Source organism: Lathyrus oleraceus, chromosome 5 (assembly GCF_024323335.1).
Source record: "Lathyrus oleraceus cultivar Zhongwan6 chromosome 5, CAAS_Psat_ZW6_1.0, whole genome shotgun sequence".
NCBI lineage: Eukaryota > Viridiplantae > Streptophyta > Magnoliopsida > Fabales > Fabaceae > Lathyrus > Lathyrus oleraceus.
In genome coordinates, this window is record NC_066583.1 from 414,910,021 (window position 1) to 414,928,988 (window position 18,968).

An 18,968-nucleotide genomic window follows, 5' to 3' on the forward strand; every position below is an offset into this window, starting at 1 on the left:
GTCCAACTAAAACATTCATGAAAATGGAAGATACATAAATGGTTTTGAAGAGAAAAACACGAGGAGCAAGAATCTGACCTCCATTTCTTCCAATTATCACTATATAAAGAGATATGTGGAATTGAAAAATAAGGTGTATGAACTGAGTTGCTTCGATTTAACCTCAAAGAAACTCAATCTTTTTGCCTACATTAGTAGGACTTCAACCAACCAAAAATTAAGAGAAATGATGGAGAATTGAGGGAGAATCGAAGAAGGAAAGTTTCTAAAAATTCACCTTTTGTTTGCAGTGATGAAGCTCGATCACAATTCCAATTTCACTGGACTTGCTTCTAATAGCTCGCAGGGGATGATTTAGATGCAAAAGGGCTTTGAATTCTTGGAGTTTCAATTCCAAAATAGAATGGGAATCAAAACTCTATTTTAAGAGAAATCTTCAAGAAACTCTATCAATGGAGGGTGGGAGTGTTTGCAGTTCAAATCCCGGGCCAAGGGTCCTCAATTCTGAGCAGAATAACATGTATTTATAAGCTCAAAGATTCATTTCCACTCACTTCCAATAAATTCCCAAAAATATAAAGTTGGTATGCATGGTTGCATGGGCATGCAACAACACCCAAATAATGATGTGATCTAATTCTAGTTCGCATGCAATTGATGTTGAAACCATAACACGAAGCCATGCAATGTGAATTATCATTTGAGTTCCAAAATTGCCAAAACAAACCAAACAAAGGAACCATGCGAAAGTACCTCAACTTTGATCCAAATGCCATGATCTTGGACTCTATGGAAATCTAGAATGAATGGGAACGACTTTGATGTTGAAACATTTTCCATTTGGAGCTTGGATCATGATGAATTTTGGTGTGGAAGTTGGAGGAATCAAACATAGTTGAAAATTTTCTAAATTAAAAGTCAAATGACCCCTTTTTCCATCTTGAATAACTTTTGATATGAGCTTCAAATAACTTTGGTTCCTTCTTAAAAGTTGTATCTCTTTTAATCTTATTTAATTTGGTCACAAATTTTACACCATTTTAATCTTTCATGAGGTAGTTATGGATTTTAGAAGTTAAGGAAAATTGCTTGTTCAATGAGCTTGGCCCAAAATGACCTATAATGTTTCCTCTTGGTACATGCCCTTGTAAGTGAAGTTTTCCCTTTATCAAAGAAGAAAAGTTGGAAAAGACATCTTGAAATTAATCATGATACTTGGATGGTCTTCATATCATAAAAATTTAGCAAGTTATGGTCCTTGGAAGTTGACCTTCTATCTGGGGTACAGACAAAATGACCTATAATCTTTCACCATAAAAAATGATTTTCCATGCAAAATTAGCTCTTGATGCCAACATGAAAGTTATTTGTAATGTCATAAAGAGTAACCTTGATCTTGGAATAATTTATCATATGGTAGGATATAGGATCTAGTAATCCTAGATTTGACTAGTTGACTTTCTCTAGTCAACCTTTTTGGACCAACTTGCAAAATTGAAGTTATTTTGCTATTTGGGGTTCATGAATGATCACGTATGCTTTATATGAAGTAAAAATGGAGTATACCTTGAGATATTTGACCAAATGTTGAATAAATTTGTTGAGTAAGACACACAAGATACCCAGATGAATTAGGGCTTCTAAGGCAAACAAGCTTCAAACTCTTGATGAATTCTTGATCAAAATGACAAATAAAGAACATGGGGATCCATATATGATACTTAGAAACATTGTGAACCTTTGATAACTTGATCCCTTACACTGAGGGTCTCAAAACCTAGATATGAGCTTGATAAGGCACAGGGGGATGCACACACTACTTATAAAAGAAATGAAACTACACCAGGCATATTTTTGGATTTTGGTTAGTTAAATAAAGAGAAAAGAAAGTATGATACAATCACAAATGCTTGGTGATCTCTCCCAATGTAATCCCAATGAATGAGGGGTGAGGAGGATACCAAGGTGTGATCCCAAAGCCAATGCAAATGATGAGATGGCATGAGGGGTCTTAGGGTTAAAATTGGGGTGTTACACCCTCTCTCAAGGAAGAAAGAGAAAGAGGGAAAATCATAAGAGTCACCAGTGAATTTTATTTGGATTCGTCTATCAGAGAGGAGAGGGGAAATAGTTGATAAAACCCTCGAAAATAGAAAGGTGTGCACCAGAAGCGTAGAGGTACGAATAAAGAATCGGTCTTGCAACCGCGACTTCAATTTGGAAGTCGGTTACGCAAGGGGAAGGTATTAGCACCCCTCATATACATGGTACTCCAAGGGAACCATTTGGTTTGTCTACACATGTGGGTATTGATCTCGCTTATTTCTATTTATTCTTATTTGCAAAAATGAGTGTGAAAGAGAGGGCTTTGGGTTTTTTATTATTGTGCTCGCCAAGGATTATGGCCTTTATGCCTATGTATCAGTCATCGGGTAATGATGAATCAGAGCTCCGTACTTTGGAGTAGAAAATTTGTATGTGTTGGTTGATTTTACCTTTGAGAAAAGGGTTTTCAGAGTGGTGCCCTGAGGAAAAAATGAGTTTGATGGGTTATGTTGTTGTTATCTTGAATAAGGGTTTATGAAAAAGTGTTTGTGATTAGATGGCACTAAAGTCTATGGGTGAAGGTGAAAATTCTAGACAAACAGACCAAGCGTCTTGTGTCCAAAATAATCAAAGTAAGGGTAGGAAGGCTCCATTCTTACTTATTCTCCGCCACTTAAGACTCGTGGAGCATAATACTAATCGTAGTTTTATTGTATTTTTAAATTTGATTAAGAAAATGTCGTTTGACGTTGGATCAAGGGTTTGTTTATTTGATTATGAAATTGGGTAATGCAATAGGTATGAAAAGTAACCGACATGAAAGTAAAGGGTCTCATTGTAAGGTAGCCCAAGAGAAAGCCTTGTGTGTGAAAAAGTGACCTAAGCTAAACAAAGGATAATGGTCTTATAAATATGTCCCCCTAGGATGGTGCCATGATGTCTTTCTTACAACCAGTATGCAAGTTACAAATGAAATCCAAAGTTAACAGAGTATCACAAAGATATGGAAAGGTCCTCCAAGCAAAGGTCCTAAATGAGATCCTCTAAGTCTAATTGATTAAGGGGAAGGAATGTTTTTTGGTCATATCATTTTATCATGTTTTTGTTGTTTTTAATGTATGATGACAATAAAGATAAATGACGATAATAAACATGCATGATGAGTTTACAATGATGATGATGATGAGTACTTGAATATAAATTACAAAGTAATAACATAAAAGTAAATAAAAAAGTAATAATGACAATATTGCAATAACAGTGGTTAGTGGTAAACAAAATCAATAAAGAAAAGTTAGTATTAAGTAAGAATATGTTCAAGTTAAACTCTTGAGGATTATTTATCCTTAGGTCAAAAGATTTAAAATATGGCGCATCAAGGGATAACTTATCACTGATATAAAGTATTGAAGATGATCAAATGATCAAATTACAATAGATTTATAACAATGAAAGTTATGCAAACCCCAAGTCCATCTATCAATAGCTTGACAAAAGGAAAACTATGCCAACTCAAGGATTAAAAGTTAATGTTTTGATTAAACGATTAAGTTAGACTATATGATCAATATACAATATGAACAAGTTAACAATAAGGGTTAGTGGGTTAGTGTAGCAGTAAATGTTTTGAGATTAAGTTATTGATTAACTTAACACGCAAAGCAAGAGCCGCCACCGCACTTTTATTATTTCCAAAGGAAAGGGAAAAAGTACGAACCAAACCCAAAGAAGTTTTAAAATAAAAACTAATAAAAAGAGATAGCATTCTGGGGGTTAGTTATGCAAATGGAAGGTATTAGCACCCTAAACATCTATAGTACTCTATAGGAACCTCTTTGAAAATATGTGCATTTTGCCTTAAAATGGTGTTGCTTGCAAGTGATTGGGGAGATGAGAAAAAAATGTTTTTTTAATGATTTTTGTGTTTGCCAAGACTTTTGGAGTCTCATGCCTACGTATTAATAAAGTGCAATGGAGGATCAAAACCTTGTAGTTCGTGGTAAAAATAACAAATATATTTGTTTTGATTTGTTTTTAATGAAAAGACATTTTGTCATTTTTAGGAGAACACATAACTAACCATCCACAAGTATGAGAATTTTACATCATCATAGAGAAGGACTCAAACTTGGATAAAGATAAACAAGTATGCCACTAGATATATTGGATAGTAAAAGATTATCACCATACTATGACGATATGAGAATTACATCTCAACTATGGAAATGACTCATGTTTAAACTTTGAGAAACATTTTAAAAGGGAAAAAATGCACAAAGGCCACAAAAATGATTTAAATGAGTTATGTATTTTTTAGTCTTTTTGAAATTGGTCTGAATATGCTTAAGATATGTTAACATTTATTTTAAGAAAGTATTTTGAAAATCACTTGACAAAAGTCAAGGTTTATTGAGAAAGTGGTTCAAGTTTGAAAACAAGAAGCTTTTATTGCTTTTATTATTATTTTATTGAGTAGTTGCCTTAATGATATGATATATATATATATATATATATATATATATATATATATATATATATATATATATATATATATATATATATATATATATATATATATATATATATATATATATATTTGATTTTTTAAATTTAATTTATATTAAAATAATGGTAATAATAAGATTTAAAAAAATTAAAAATAAGGATTTAATTGGTCCACTTATAAGAAGATGAGGAGAGAACCGAGAGTTGAGAATGTAGGTGAAAGAATTGGAAAAGGGAGACTTAGGGCAAAAGACAAGGGTAGGAAGAATAAGAAGATCACTATTGTAGAAGAGTTTGTAGCTTAAAACTCTGAGGTAAAAGGGAAACATTTCCAATAAGGGTGTCTAATCATGAAAGGGTAGTGAAGGGTCATGACCCTCTTAGGTTGGTCTTATACCATATTATGATTTTTTTAATTTCCACCATGATTGTGAGGAATGGATTGTAATTAATGTGGTTATAACAATTGATATTTGTTGATGATGGATATTGAATTGTTGCTAAATTGTATGTTTGTTATATGTTAAGGGTTTGTGATGATGTTTATGATGATGGTAGGGTATGAAATTGTGAATTTATTGGTGTGATTATATGAATATAGGTAGGGAGTGTTATTGGTATGTTTATGATTGAGTTTAAAACCATAGAATATTTTTGGTGATGATTTCATGCATGTTTTAGTGGTTGGAGAAGATGAAAATCGTGCTGGAAATTTCAGAAAAACATCAACTTTTTTGTAATGCCTTCGTGCACGGTTTTAATTATAACTTTCAACTCATAAATCATTTTGGGAAGGGGTTTAAAGAGTTGGGTAAATGAAATAGAAGGATATAAATTTATATCAGGAATAAAATATTTTTGGTGATAATTTCATGGACGTTTTGGGGTTGGAGAAGATGAAAAACATGCTGGAAATTTCAGAGAAATAGTAACTTTTTGGTAACGCCTTTGTGTACAGTTTTGATCATAATTTTCAACTCGTAAATTATTTAGGGACAGGGTTTGAATCGTTGGATATTTGAAACAGAGGACTATAACTTTGTTTCAGGGATAAAATATTTTTAAAGATTTTATCAGAGGTCGTTAGCAGGTGGAAAAGAAATGTATGATGTGATAAATATAGACGAGATCCTTATTGACAAATTACTTTATGTGTTGTGAATGATTCGGAGGGTGTGTTTGATTATATTGGTGGTAATCCATAAGGGTGGATTAAGTTATGCATGGTTGAAAATGCGTGATCGATTGTGAATCACTAAATATTATTATAATTGTTGTGTTAATTGCATTATTATCATGTCATGCATTCATTGTTGATATATTAAAGGAGATAAGTTATAGGTTCGAAGGGAGAGGAAAGACTTATCCGGAACTCATAAGGGGGAGTTCGGGATTCTAAAAGGGGAATCGAGTTTGTATGATGAATCATTAATGAGAATTGGTACCACATGCATCGTGTAATATTGTCGGGTCTTGCATTATAATCATGTTGTGCTTTTGCATTTGTTATGGTGAGAATGTGATTGTGAATGAATGTGATTTATGTGTATAAATACTAATCTCTTAATTATATTATATAATGTTTATTATATAAATGTGTTTCTCACCACTTTTGTGTTTGTTGTGTTTGTGCTCCCTCGGATTACAAACAATCAGGTACCTGAGTAGTTGGAGATGTACCTCATGTTGTCACTGGTCGAGTCTACTAGTGGAGTTGCTTTGATATGTAACACCGGAGAATGGGTTGTTTTCTTTATGTTATTTTGTTACGTATATTTTAGTTTAAAGTAATTATTGAATCGCTTTTGGTGTGAATGATTTGGTTGAGGTTATGGATGTCATACTTTTGTTTAATTCCGTTGTTTGGGACTATATTTTTTATTATATGAAGTAACATTCAGACTTCTTAGATTGTGAAGTGACATCCTACTTTGATAGAATTATTTTTTAATTATTAATTACTGAATCGAGAAGTAGGGTGTTATAGATGGGGAATGTGTTATATCGCTTTTGAAAAAAAATTACGAAAAAAAATGATTTTAGCTTAGGCAATTTGATGAAAGGAGATGAAGCATATATTTAAGCCCAAAATAGTTAGGAAATTTCACGTCAGAATTTATACTGGTTCAACCTTAAATCACACAACCTACTTCAGTCTCCCAAGAATTTCCCCTTGGGACTTTCGCTATCAACTTGAGCTTTTATTACAGGATTAGCCCAAAACCTCCTTACACAAAGCTCTAACTCAGGTTTAGCTTGCAACCTTTATATGTGTTGTGCGGGAAATTGTGAATTCAACTATGCATGTGGGGTTAATCGACTACACCTACCTAATTAGGAAAGAAAATATCCACATTCATATGCTAATCGATTAGAAAATGACTAAAATGATTTTTAAGAATATTAGTACCCCTTACGTCCATGGGGAAGGTATTAGCACCCCTTACGTCCATGGTACTTCATGGGAACCATTTGGGTTGTTTTACATACATGGGATTTATCTATTATTGTTTTATTTTCAAAAGAATGTGTGAAAAAGAAGGGGGTGCTTTTGTTATTATACTGCTCGCCAAGGATTGGGGTCCTTGTGCCTACGTATTACTCATTCGGGGATGAGGAATCAGAGCTCCGTAGTTCGGATTAGAAAATATTTGTGTGTTGGTTGATTTTACCATTGAAAAAAGGGTTTTCGGGATGATGCCCTAAGCACAAAAAAGAGTTTGATGAGTTGTATTGTTTTTACCTTGAATAAGGGTTTTATGAAAGAATGTTTATGATTATATTGTACTAAAGTCTATGGGCGGAGGTGATTATTCTAGACAACAAGCCAAGCGTCTTGCGTCCAAAATAATCAGAGTAAGGGTAGGAATGCTCCATTCTCACTCATTCTCCATCACTTAAGGCTCGTGGCGCACAATAATAATCGTAATTATTAAGTGTTTTGAATTTGATTATAAAACTGCCACTTGACGTTGAATCAAGGGTTTATTTTATTTTAATTATGAAATTTGGCTTATGCAACATGAATGCAAGGTAACCAACAAGAAATTAAAGGGTCTCATTATAAGGTAGCCCAAGAGAAAGCCTTTTGTGTGCAAAAGTGACCTAAGCTAAACAAAGGATAATGGTCTTACAAACAAGTCCCCCTAAGGTGGTGCCATGATGCCATTCTTATAACATGCATGTAAGTTACGGATGAAAATCCAAGTGTTTACAAAGTATCACAAAGAGTAAAGGAAGGCTTCCAAGCAAAGGTCCTAAGATGAAATCCTCTAAGTCCAAGTTTATAAAGAGTGGAGTGAATATGTTTGGTCTTTATTATTTTATCATGTTTTTGTTATTTTTAATGTATGATGACAATAAAATAAATAACAAGTAAGTAAACATGCATGATGAGTTTGTACAATGATGATGATAATGAGTACTTGAATGTAAATTACAAGGTAATAACATAAAAGTAAATCACAAGATAAATAATGACAATATCACAATAATAATGGTTAGTGAATGTAAATGACACAAAATAAACCACAAGTTAATGGTAACAAAAAACCCAATAACAAAGGTTAATGATAAAAAAAGTTAGTGAAGTATAATTAGTGGTTAGTAATATGTACACAATGAACATCTTGAGGACTATTTTTCATAGGTCAAAAAGACTCAAAATATGAAACATTAAGGGATAGCTTATCATTGATGCAAAGTATTGAAGATGATTGAAAAATCAACTAACAGTAGATTCGTAACAAAGAAAGTTATGCAACCCTAAATCCATCTATCAATATTATGATTTGTTCTCTTTATTTTTGTTTTTTTACTCCTCTTTTATTTAGCAAGATAGTAAGAGAGTAAATAAATTAGTATAATATAAATGATATGGTTAGATAACAATGAACATAAACATAAACATAAACATAAAGTACTTGAAATAAAGTGAACAATAAAATAAATTGCAAGGAAGTAAAGTGCAATAATGTAAATGTTAGGAGTTAGTAGTTAGTGGTTAGTAGAATAACAATAAGCAAATAGAATAACAAGTTAATGTAAATAAAATGGTTTCATCTATGTATCAAATAACCCAAATATGGTTGAAATAGAGGCAACCTATGAATGCCTCAAAGTATCATTAAGGATCTATTGATCAATCATTAATAGGTTTGAAACATTGAAGGTTTTATCAACTCTAAACAACCTTGGCCATGATCTAATAGATCTCATCAACCAAATAAATGTGAAAACAAGTCAACAATAAATAGCAAATGAAACAAAATACAAAGTTTGATTAAAGATGGTAAACAACCATTTTCAACACAAAAACAGAACCCAAAAATTAACAAAGTTTAAGCTAAAATCATTACCCAAAAAATGTTGAAAAAGGGTAGGTTGAAATGGTGTTGAGCTTGGATATAAAGCAAGGGGTTTGGGATGAAAGTGTTTATGGTGGAAGTTTAGTGAAGGAGCTGAGTTATGAGTGTTAGAGAGTGAGAAGCTTTGAAATAAAATATGAAAGAGGACAAAGAAAAGTTGGTGGGGTGACTTTTCTAAGTGAGAAAGATTTTTTGTTTTGACTTAGGTTTGGAAAGGAGAGTAAATGGTACTTGGACAGAATTTTTGGGGGCTAGGAAGCATGAAAAATGAGGGGAAATAGTACCTCTATTTATAGGGAAGCAAAGGGGTTGAAGTGGGTGAACCAAAGGGTCCTCTGTGTAAAAAACAGAGCTATTTTTGTTGTCTGCGCAAGTGTAATCGGTTATCCTGATTAGGGTAATCGGTTACACAATCCCAAAACGGCAAAAAAACAGTTTTTGGTCTGGGTAATCGGTTACCATGATTAGGGTAACCGGTTACCCAATTTTTTTTTTTTGAAATAATGAATGTATGCATGTGTAGTAGGGTCATGGATCAGATGAAAGTTGTATCGGATTAGGGTGAATTTTGGGGTATGACAGCTGTCCCTATTTAATTTTCTCGGACCTGAATACATAGATAGTGACGACTTCCAATGTATTCAAGGTAAGAGAGGATTAAATACTAATGAGAGTAACCAGAAATTCGCCCTGCCGGAGGATGATAATGTGAATATTTGTTTAGGGATTATGCATGGTTATGATGATTATGCATGCAATATGATGTACGCATCCTAAGTATCTTCTTAACGATGAAAGTTTGATGTCAAAAGGGCCCAAGAAAGTTGAGGGACGAAAGCTTCACTAGGGAATGAAAAAAAGAAGGGTGATCACTCCTAGTCACGACTGGGAAAAAACAAGGCAGTGTTCCTTAACAACGGCTGAAATACAAAACATCTATTAGGGGTCAAACAAAACGAAATCAGTGACGATTCTTAGCGATGGCTAGAATACCGGACTCGACTGGAGATAAAAAAAATTGCGAAGGTGCAGTGATGATTCGTAGTGAAGGCTAGAATACCTGAAATCCTCCGGGAAGATCAAACAACTCGGTGATGATTCTTAGCAACGGCTAGGAATACCTGACTCTGCTGAGGAGAAGGAAAAAATGTGTTGACTTTCTAGGGATAGAAGAAGTACAATGATGTTTCTCAGCATTGACCCCTCTGGGGAAACTTGAAAATGAAATGAAACAGCTTAGTGACGATTCCCAGCAACGGCTGGAATGCGTGGTTGGTGCTTGGGAAATGTTTTGAGGATGAACATTAATTTTTATTGGGGAAAATTCCTAACAACGGTTGGAAAATTCCGAACTCTGACGAGTTAGTTTGAGTAAGTTAAGGAGATACTCATGATGTGATGTTATGTATGCCAATGCATGTTTGGGCTTTCATGGGGATTATATGAAATGCAGGGTTTGCAAGTTATGCCAAGCATGTTTGGGCTTTGCGGAGGAGTATATTTGAGGAATGCCAATGGTGATTGGGCTTGAAAAAGGTGATTGGGTGAATCGTATTAACTTTCTGATACTTGAGAAATTGGACTTCGACGTCCAAGCAAGCGCTGAATGTAATGTTTGAGAATTTCCATTGGGGAGAGAAATGATCGGCCTAGTCCAAAGAACTGCGTGGCACCCTTGGGTTGGAAATGTGTTTTGACTACCTTTAGCAAAATTCTAAAAAGAATGTAATTTGATATTGTCTCCCTTATAGTTTTTTTTTAAAAAAAGGTATTTTAATCGAAAATTTCCCATGTAATTTTATTTAGGAAAAGGTCATATTTCGCAGACAAAGCAGGAAAAGTAAAAATATGGAACACATGTGAGGGAACTGATTTTTATTGACAAGTGATTCCACAAGTAGGGAATTTTGTACAAAGGAAAGCAATTCCTAAAAGAGGTGATTGCGAAAAGAAAATGATAATTGTAATGGCAATGAAACATCTCGAGTTTCCTCCAAATTCTAACTCTACTATAGCCTCTATGCCTTTGGTCGCCCTTTGATCTTGCTTTTTTTGAAGGAGGGTGATAGGATTGACTTGCTGAGGACCCACATAATTGACTTGCCAAGAAATGAAGAAGGATTCCTTATGGGATGCAGCCTCTTGCTCGTATTAAATCCCTAATTTTTGCCTAAACCTCCCTTTCGGGTTTTCAATCTACCAGGATACCCATTTTTGCATAAGTTGCCCTTTCGGGTTTTCAACATATCGGGCTATATATATATATATATATATATATATATATATATATATATATATATATATATATATATATATATATATATATATATATATATATATATATATATATATATATATATATATATATATATATATATATATATATATATATATATATATATATATATATATATATATATATATATATATATATATATTTTAAGCATAGTATTTTTTTATTGCATCCGCATTCACCGGGGATGGGAGATCTTCACCATCCATAGTTGTAAGGATCAAGACTCCTCCGGAGAAGACCTTTCTTACAACATATGGACCTTCGTAGTTCGGCGTCCATTTTCCCCTTGATCAGTATGGATTTGAAGAATCTTCTTCAATACGAGGTCTCCGGCCTTTAGGCTGCGGGGGAAAACCTTTTTGACATGTGCCCTCTTGATGCGTTTTTGGTAAAGTTGGCCATGGCAGATGCTGATAAGCGCTTCTCATCAATGAGGTTTAGTTGGTCAAATCGAGCTTGTACCCACTCAGACTCATCAAGCTTAACATTTGTCAAAATCCTTAAGGAAGGAATTTCTACTTTGACCGGTAAGACTGCATCCATGCCGTATATAAGGGAGAAGGGAGTTACCCTAGTGGAAGTGCGTACGGAAGTACGATAGCCGTGTAATGCGAATGGGAGCATTTCGTGCCGATCTTTGTAGGTTTCCACCATCTTTTGCACGATCTTCTTGATGTTTTTGTTAGCTGCCTCAACAACGCCATTCATCTTAGGCCTATAAGGCGATGAGTTGTGGTGGTCGATCTTGAAATTCTGGCATAGCTCTTTCATCATTTTATTATTGAGGTTAGACCCATTATCAGTAATGATCTTGTTGGGGACCCCATAACGGCAGATGATTTCTTTTCTGAGAAATCGAGTCACCACTTGTCTGGTAACATTGGCGTACGAGGCTGCTTCTACCCATTTTGTGAAATAGTCAATGGCTACAAGGATGAAGCGGTGTCCATTCGAGGCAGTTGGCTATATGCGTCCGATCACGTCAATGCCCCACATGGAGAAAGGCCAAGGTGATGTTAGGACGTTGAGAGGCGTTGGCGACACATGGATCTTATCAGCATAGATCTGGCACTTATGGCAGGTTTGGACGTGGCGATGACAGTCAATCTCCATAGTCATCTAGTAATATCTGTCCCTTAAGATTTTATTCACCATAGTGCTCCCACTGGCATGCGTCCCAACAGGATCCTTCATGAATTTCAATTATAAGCTGGTTTGCTTCTTGCTTGTTCACACATCTAAGCAAAACAGAATCATAATTTCTCTTGTATAATACCCCTCCACTTAAGAAGAATTTGGATGACAGTTTTCGAAGATACTTCTTGTCGGTGATAGACGCGTCCGCAGGATACTCTTGGTTCTCTAAGAATTTCATGATGTCATGGAACCAAGGATGACCGTCAGCTTCGTCTTCTGCTGCCAGACAGTAAGCAAGTTCGTCCAAGTAGTTCAGGTGAAAGGACAGCGCTTCGTTCTTCCATTTAACTTTCAACATGGATGCCAAAGTTGCCAAAGCGTCAGCTAGCTAATTCTCTTCTCGAGGGATGTGGTGGAATGTAATTTCATCGAAGTAGGGGACTAGTTTCAAGACATGCTCTTTGTAAGGAATGAGCTTATGGTCTCTAGTATCCCAATCTCCTTTGACTTGGATGATTACCAAGGTTGAGTCCCCATAGACTTTCAGGGTTTTGATTCTAAGATCGATAGTAGCTTCAATACCAAAGATACAAGCCTCGTATTCGGCCATATTGTTTATACATTCAAAACATAATCGGGCGGTGAAGGGGAGGTGGAAATTAGTTGGAGAAGTGATTACTACCCCAATGCCATTGCCATGAGCGTTAGAAGCTCCATCAAAAACCATGGTCCATCGGGATCCAGGCTCGGGTCCTTCCTCGGGACCGGGGATGTTGCAATCCCTAATCAACATGATATCCTCGTCGGGGAATTCGAAACGCATAGACTGATAGTCCTCCAAGGGTTGTTGTGCAAGATAATCAGACAATACACTCCCTTTGATGGCCTTTTAAGTGACATGTTAGATATCGTACTTGGTCAAAGCCATTTGCCATCGGGCTACTCTACCAGTTAGAGTCGGCTTCTCGAAGATGTATTTGATAGGATCCATCTTAGAGATCAACAATGTCGTATGAGTGAGCATGTATTGTCTTAAACGTTTGGCAGCCAATGCTAGTGCGCAACAAGTCTTTTCAAGCATCAAATACCTACTCTCGCAATCAGTGAACTTCTTGCTCAAATAGTATATTGCATGCTCTTTTCTACCAGTCTCGTCATGTTGGCCGAGGACACAACCCATTGATCCTTCGAGAACGGTGAGATACATGATTAATGGTCTACCAGGTACAGGAGGCATTAACACAGGAGGCTCTTGCGAATATTCCTTTATTTTCTCAAATGTGTCTTGACAGTCATCGTTCCAAATGATGGCTTGATCCTTTCGAAGAAGTTTAAAGATTGGATCACAAGTGGCAGTGAGGTGAGATATGAACCTAGCAATGTAGTTCAATCTACCTAGGAATCCTCGGACTTCCTTCTCGGTTTTGGGTACAGGCATAGCTTGTATGGCCTTTACTTTCTCGGGATCTACTTCGATGCCACGTTGACTGACGATAAAACCTAACAATTTGCCGGATCTTACCCCAAATGTGCATTTGTTGGGATTAAGCCTCAATTTGAACTTCCTCAGCCTCTCAAACAGCTTTTCTAGATTGACAAGGTGTTCTTCTTCGGTTTGAGACTTGGCTATCATGTCGTCGACGTAGACCTCAATCTCTTTATGGATCATATCGTGAAAGAGAGTGACCATGGCTCGTTGGTATGTGGCGCCGGCGTTCTTCAATCCAAAAGGCATCACCTTGTAGCAGAAGGTGCCCCATGGTGTTATGAAAGTGGTTTTCTCCATATCTTCTTGAGCCATGCGGATCTGGTTATAACCGGAGAAACCATCCATAAAAGAGAAAACAGAGAACTGAGCGGTATTATCTACTAGCACGTCAATGTGTGGCAGTGGAAAGTCATCTTTGGGACTTGCTCTATTTAGATTTCTATAATCTATGCACATTCGTACTTTGCCATCCTTCTTAGGTACAGGCACAATGTTAGCTATCCATTGAGGATAATTGGAAACCGCTAGGAAGCCAGCGTTGAGCTGCTTTTGTACCTCCTCCTTGATTTTCATAGCCATGTCGGGATGGGTCCTTCATCGTTTTTTCTTTACTGGAGGGCATTCTTCTTTAAGGGGTAGATGATGGACTACAATGTCAGTATTGAGGTCGGGCATATCTTGGTATGACCATGCAAACACATCTTTGTATTCCTTCAAGAGCTCAATCAATTTTGTCTTCACCTCATCTTGTAGAGTGAAGCCAACTCAGACTTCTTTCGCTTCCTCATTTGTCCTAAGGTTAATCACTTCCATTGATTCTTCGTGCAGCTGGATGACTTTTTCCTCCTGCTTGAGCAGCCTTGCCAATTCTTCTGGGAGTTCGGCCTCTTCCTCACACTCTTCATCAGCTTGATTAATCGGGTTATCAAAGTCGTATGGGACTGTAACAGAATTGTCATTGGAGGTTGTCGAGGATGATCTGCATGATTTAAGGTCCACGCTTTTATTGGTATGAAAGAAAGGATGATTTAAAAAGAAATTTAAAAAAAAAAAGGAAAATGCCATTTAAAAAAGGTGAAAGGAATAAATGAAAGGCAAGGATCTCAAAATTGATTGCGAACATGAACCCTTTTTCATTAAGGATTAATAAGGAAATTTGATGAGGTCCTACAAATGATTCCCCCATGCCTTGGGCTTGACATGGGTTCTTTTGATAAAAAGGAAAGGAAACAACATTAGGAATTACATTTCAATCAAGGTCACTTTAGGTATTTCAAACTCGGTCCATTTGGTGGCACAATTTCCATCAGTCTTTGTGAAGATCAACCCATCATCTTCTTCTTCTTCTTCTTCCACGGCACAAATACGGTTGTCATCCAGGTAACCAGCACTTGAGAAGTTTTTGGATAGCGGGAGCACTGATCCCCTTGTAGCTATCGGCGCGGGCTTCTTCAAATTCTGGGAGTTTTATCCCAAACCGGTGTGGTCCTTGTTGGCAGGAAGTTCAAGCAATCTTCCCCATCCTTGGGGGTGTCCATCCTTTATGATTGTCAGGGCGTCATTAAGAGATGCCATGGGAGATTCGGCATCTTTTGATTCATCCCTTGCTAGGCAAACCATTTCAACATTGATAACTTCAAATGATTGGAATGGGACTTCCCTTATCTCCCCTTCTCCTTCAACGTATCGAAAAGATGCGAGGTGACTTACCATAATGTCCTCCTCACCCTCGACAACAACTAGCTTATCATCAGCTAAGAATTTCAATTTTTGGTGAAGCGTTGAAGTGACTGCACCAGCTGAATGGATCCAAGGCCTCCCAAGCAGACAATTGTAGGCTGGATAGATATCCATTACGAAGAAAGTGATGAGGAAAATATGGGGACCAATCTTCATAGGCAAATTCACCTCACTGATTACAGTCCTTCTAGTCCCATCAAATGCTCTTATTATAAGCTCACTCGGCTTCATTATGAGTCCTTCAATAGTTAGTTTAGCAAAGGAGCTCTTAGGCATCACATTGAGGGAAGACCCAGTGTCTACTAAAACTCTTGATAGGACTGTGTCCACACACTCAATAGAAATATGGAGAGCCTTGTTATGATTCCTCCCCTCGGCGGGAAGCTCTTCATCACTTAAACCCAAGCTTAAGCTAGTGGCGATATTGTTAACTACTCCTTCAAACTGACAAACAGATATCTCTTGCGGTACGTGAGTTGTCCTCAGAAACTTTACCAAATCCTCCCTATGGGCCTCCGAGCACATTAATAAAGACAACATTGAGATCTTCGAGGGTGTCTGGTTAAGCTGATCAACTACTCGATAATCGCACTTCTTGATAATGCGTAAGAACTCGTCTACTTCACTTGAAGGTGCGGGGTCTTGTCTTTGCTAAGCGCCATCAATTTTTTTGCCTTTGTCTGAAGTTGAAGGATTGATAGTTCCAATTGGAGTGGGTGTCAGTGCAAATATCCTTCCACTTCTCGTGACTCCGCTAGTGCTGGTGATATTGATCATTGGGTCACTAGACTTCAACGGTTCTTCTTGAATCTTCTGACCATGAATGTAGACTGAGGTGTCATACATCCATGGGACTGCCTTGGTGTCAACATATGGGAATGGTGTGAGAACTGTTATTATGATTGGAGTAACAGGATTTGTCGACAGAGTTAACTGAGAGAAGTCATATGGAATTTGCAGAGGAGGGACTTCGTCGTATGGTATCTCGAGGGTAGACACATATTCCTTTGTGGACGGGCAGTCTACCACCAAGATCCCTTGGTTCATTAATTGTTGTATGACAGACTTCAATGTTCTACATTGTTGCGGGTTAATCAGATAGTGTTCACAGTCATTACCACAGATGGGAAAGACATTATTCTTCATTAAAGCATTCTTGATCTCGATGAGTGGTGTTTTTAACTCGTCCACACAGGACATCAATCTCCTTCCATTGTCAGCTTCCATCATATTCACTGATGCATTGTTGTGAGGGGGCACCGGGTTATTATTTACATTCGGCCCCTTGGGGGAGAACGTGATTGCCTTAGAGTCAATAAGATCTTGAAACTTGTACTTTAATGCTTTACAATTCTCGATCGAATTCCCAGGAGCGCCAGAATGAAATTCACAGCGGGCATTTGCATCATAATCGGGAGGAAGAATTGCTGGTGGGGGTCCTAACTCCCTTAGTTGTACAAGTGATCCCCTCAATAAATATGGTAGAATGTGGCTATAAGGCATGGGAACTGGGTCAAATCTTCTCTCGGGCCTTTGCATCCTTTGTTGTTGTTGTTGATATTGTGGTTGTTGACATTGCAGTTGTTGTTGATACCATTGTTGTTGTTGAGTTTGAACAGGAATTGCAAATGGTTGTTGTTGACTCGGTTGGATGGGAGCTATGGCAGCTACTTGTGGATAAGTGGGATTTCTGGTTCGAATGATGGAGGCAGCATTGGTCTCGCCTTCTCGTTTTTTACCGTAGGGAACAAAAGGTTTCTTCGATGCACTAGAAGCACTGGAAGAGTTCTGGATCTTTCCCATCTTAATCATATTTTCTATCCTTTCACCGGCTAAGACCAGGTCGGAAAAGCCCGAAGAGGTGCTCCATACCATTCTATCAAGGTATGGACCTTGCAGGTTTCCCATAAACATGTCTACCAGTTCTCTTTCTAGCAATGGGGGTTGTACCCTAGCAGCTAATTCCCTCCACCGCTGGGCATACTTTTTGAAGGACTCCTCAGACCTCTGAGTCAGATTTTGCAACTGCGTGCGATTAGGTGCCATATCAGTGTTGTACTAATAGTGCTTGAGGAATGCCTCGGCCGTTTCCCTCCAGGTGTGAATATGGTTGCCCTCGAGTTGCATGTACCAATCCAAAGATGCCCACTGAGGGAACCTTGGAAAAAATGCATTAAAAGTTTATCATCGCTGGAATACGCAGCCATCTTTTGGCAGTATGCCCTAATGTGCGTTCTAGGGTCGCTATTTCCCTTATATTTTTCAAAGTCCGGAACTTTGAACTTGGCCAGAATGATGACCCCAGGTACTAAGCACATTTCTGCCGCATTAAGGCCCAAAATGTCAGTGCTCCCCATTGCTTTGAGCTTTTCCTCGATAGCCTTTACCTTCCTCTCGACCTTGTTGGTTACCGAACCGAAGGCGTCATCCTGAGAAGCATCCTTTGGGTTGAAGAATGCATCGAGTTGGTCATCTGTCTCAAAAATATGAGGACGAGGATTATCATTTGGAACACCGCCGGGTGCATTAATGTTAATTGGAGGATCAACTTGAGGAACTGGAGTCGGAATCTCGACCGCTAGAGGGGTAGGAGGATTGGTAGTACTGGCACGTTGGTTCATTTCTTCTTGCATTTTTGCCATAACCTCTTGGCCTCTTGCGATTGCTTGAATAGTCTCCATCAACTGCCATATTTGGGACCGTATTTGGGATACTTATTCCTGAAGGACAACTTGATTCTCTTGAAGTTGCTCCATGACAGCTTGTCGGCGTCCTCGTGTATCGTACCGAAAAGTCAGCTTTGGAGAGTGGTTTTGGAAGGAAAAAAGGGGTGGATGGATGAGTTTTTTATGTTTTTGTGTTTCGAAAGATGCATATGATGCATAAAAAAATTGTGTTAAAGCAAAGCTCTTTTTAGTTATTCATGTTTATTCATTGCAAAAACTACTTGACGATTCACGTTCACAATCATGAATAAAGGAAAACACAATAGAGAAAAATCACAACTTTCATTCATCCTTTGAAGGGAAAATAGACAGCAATACATAGAAGTTGCAAAATACAAGTAATGAAAGCAAATAAACCAACTAGATATCCACCCTAAAAGTGACCCCTTGAGACTTGCGGAGAGCCTCAATATCGGTGATGAGTTCGGCCATTGTTCTTTTGCAGAACTTGACGAAGTGGTAGACCTCCTTGGGGGAATTATCTGGACACATGATCAGATTTGCCTCCTTCAACTTGTCGGGAAAGTCTTGAAGGGCATAGTTGGTTAATACTGTCATGTTGGTGTACTTGTCCCTCCATTCTTCGTAAAGGGCTCCTTCCCTTATGGATGATTTCGTCCCTTTGAACAATGGCAACTTCGAATCCATGGCAACACTCCTTC

At 37.3% G+C, this 18,968-nt stretch overlaps 1 protein-coding gene across 1 annotated transcript; it reads right to left on the bottom strand.

The window, feature by feature from the left end:
* Positions 1 to 16,231: 16,231 nt before the first annotated feature.
* LOC127081095 (uncharacterized) lies at positions 16,232 to 18,261 on the bottom strand. The gene is made up of 2 exons (XM_051021381.1): positions 17,695 to 18,261; positions 16,232 to 17,605 (listed from the first exon to the last, which is right to left on the bottom strand). Exons 1-2 carry the CDS (start codon positions 18,259 to 18,261, stop codon positions 16,232 to 16,234), a joined length of 1,941 nt encoding a protein of 646 aa, XP_050877338.1.
* Between the last annotated feature and the right edge of the window lie 707 nt (positions 18,262 to 18,968).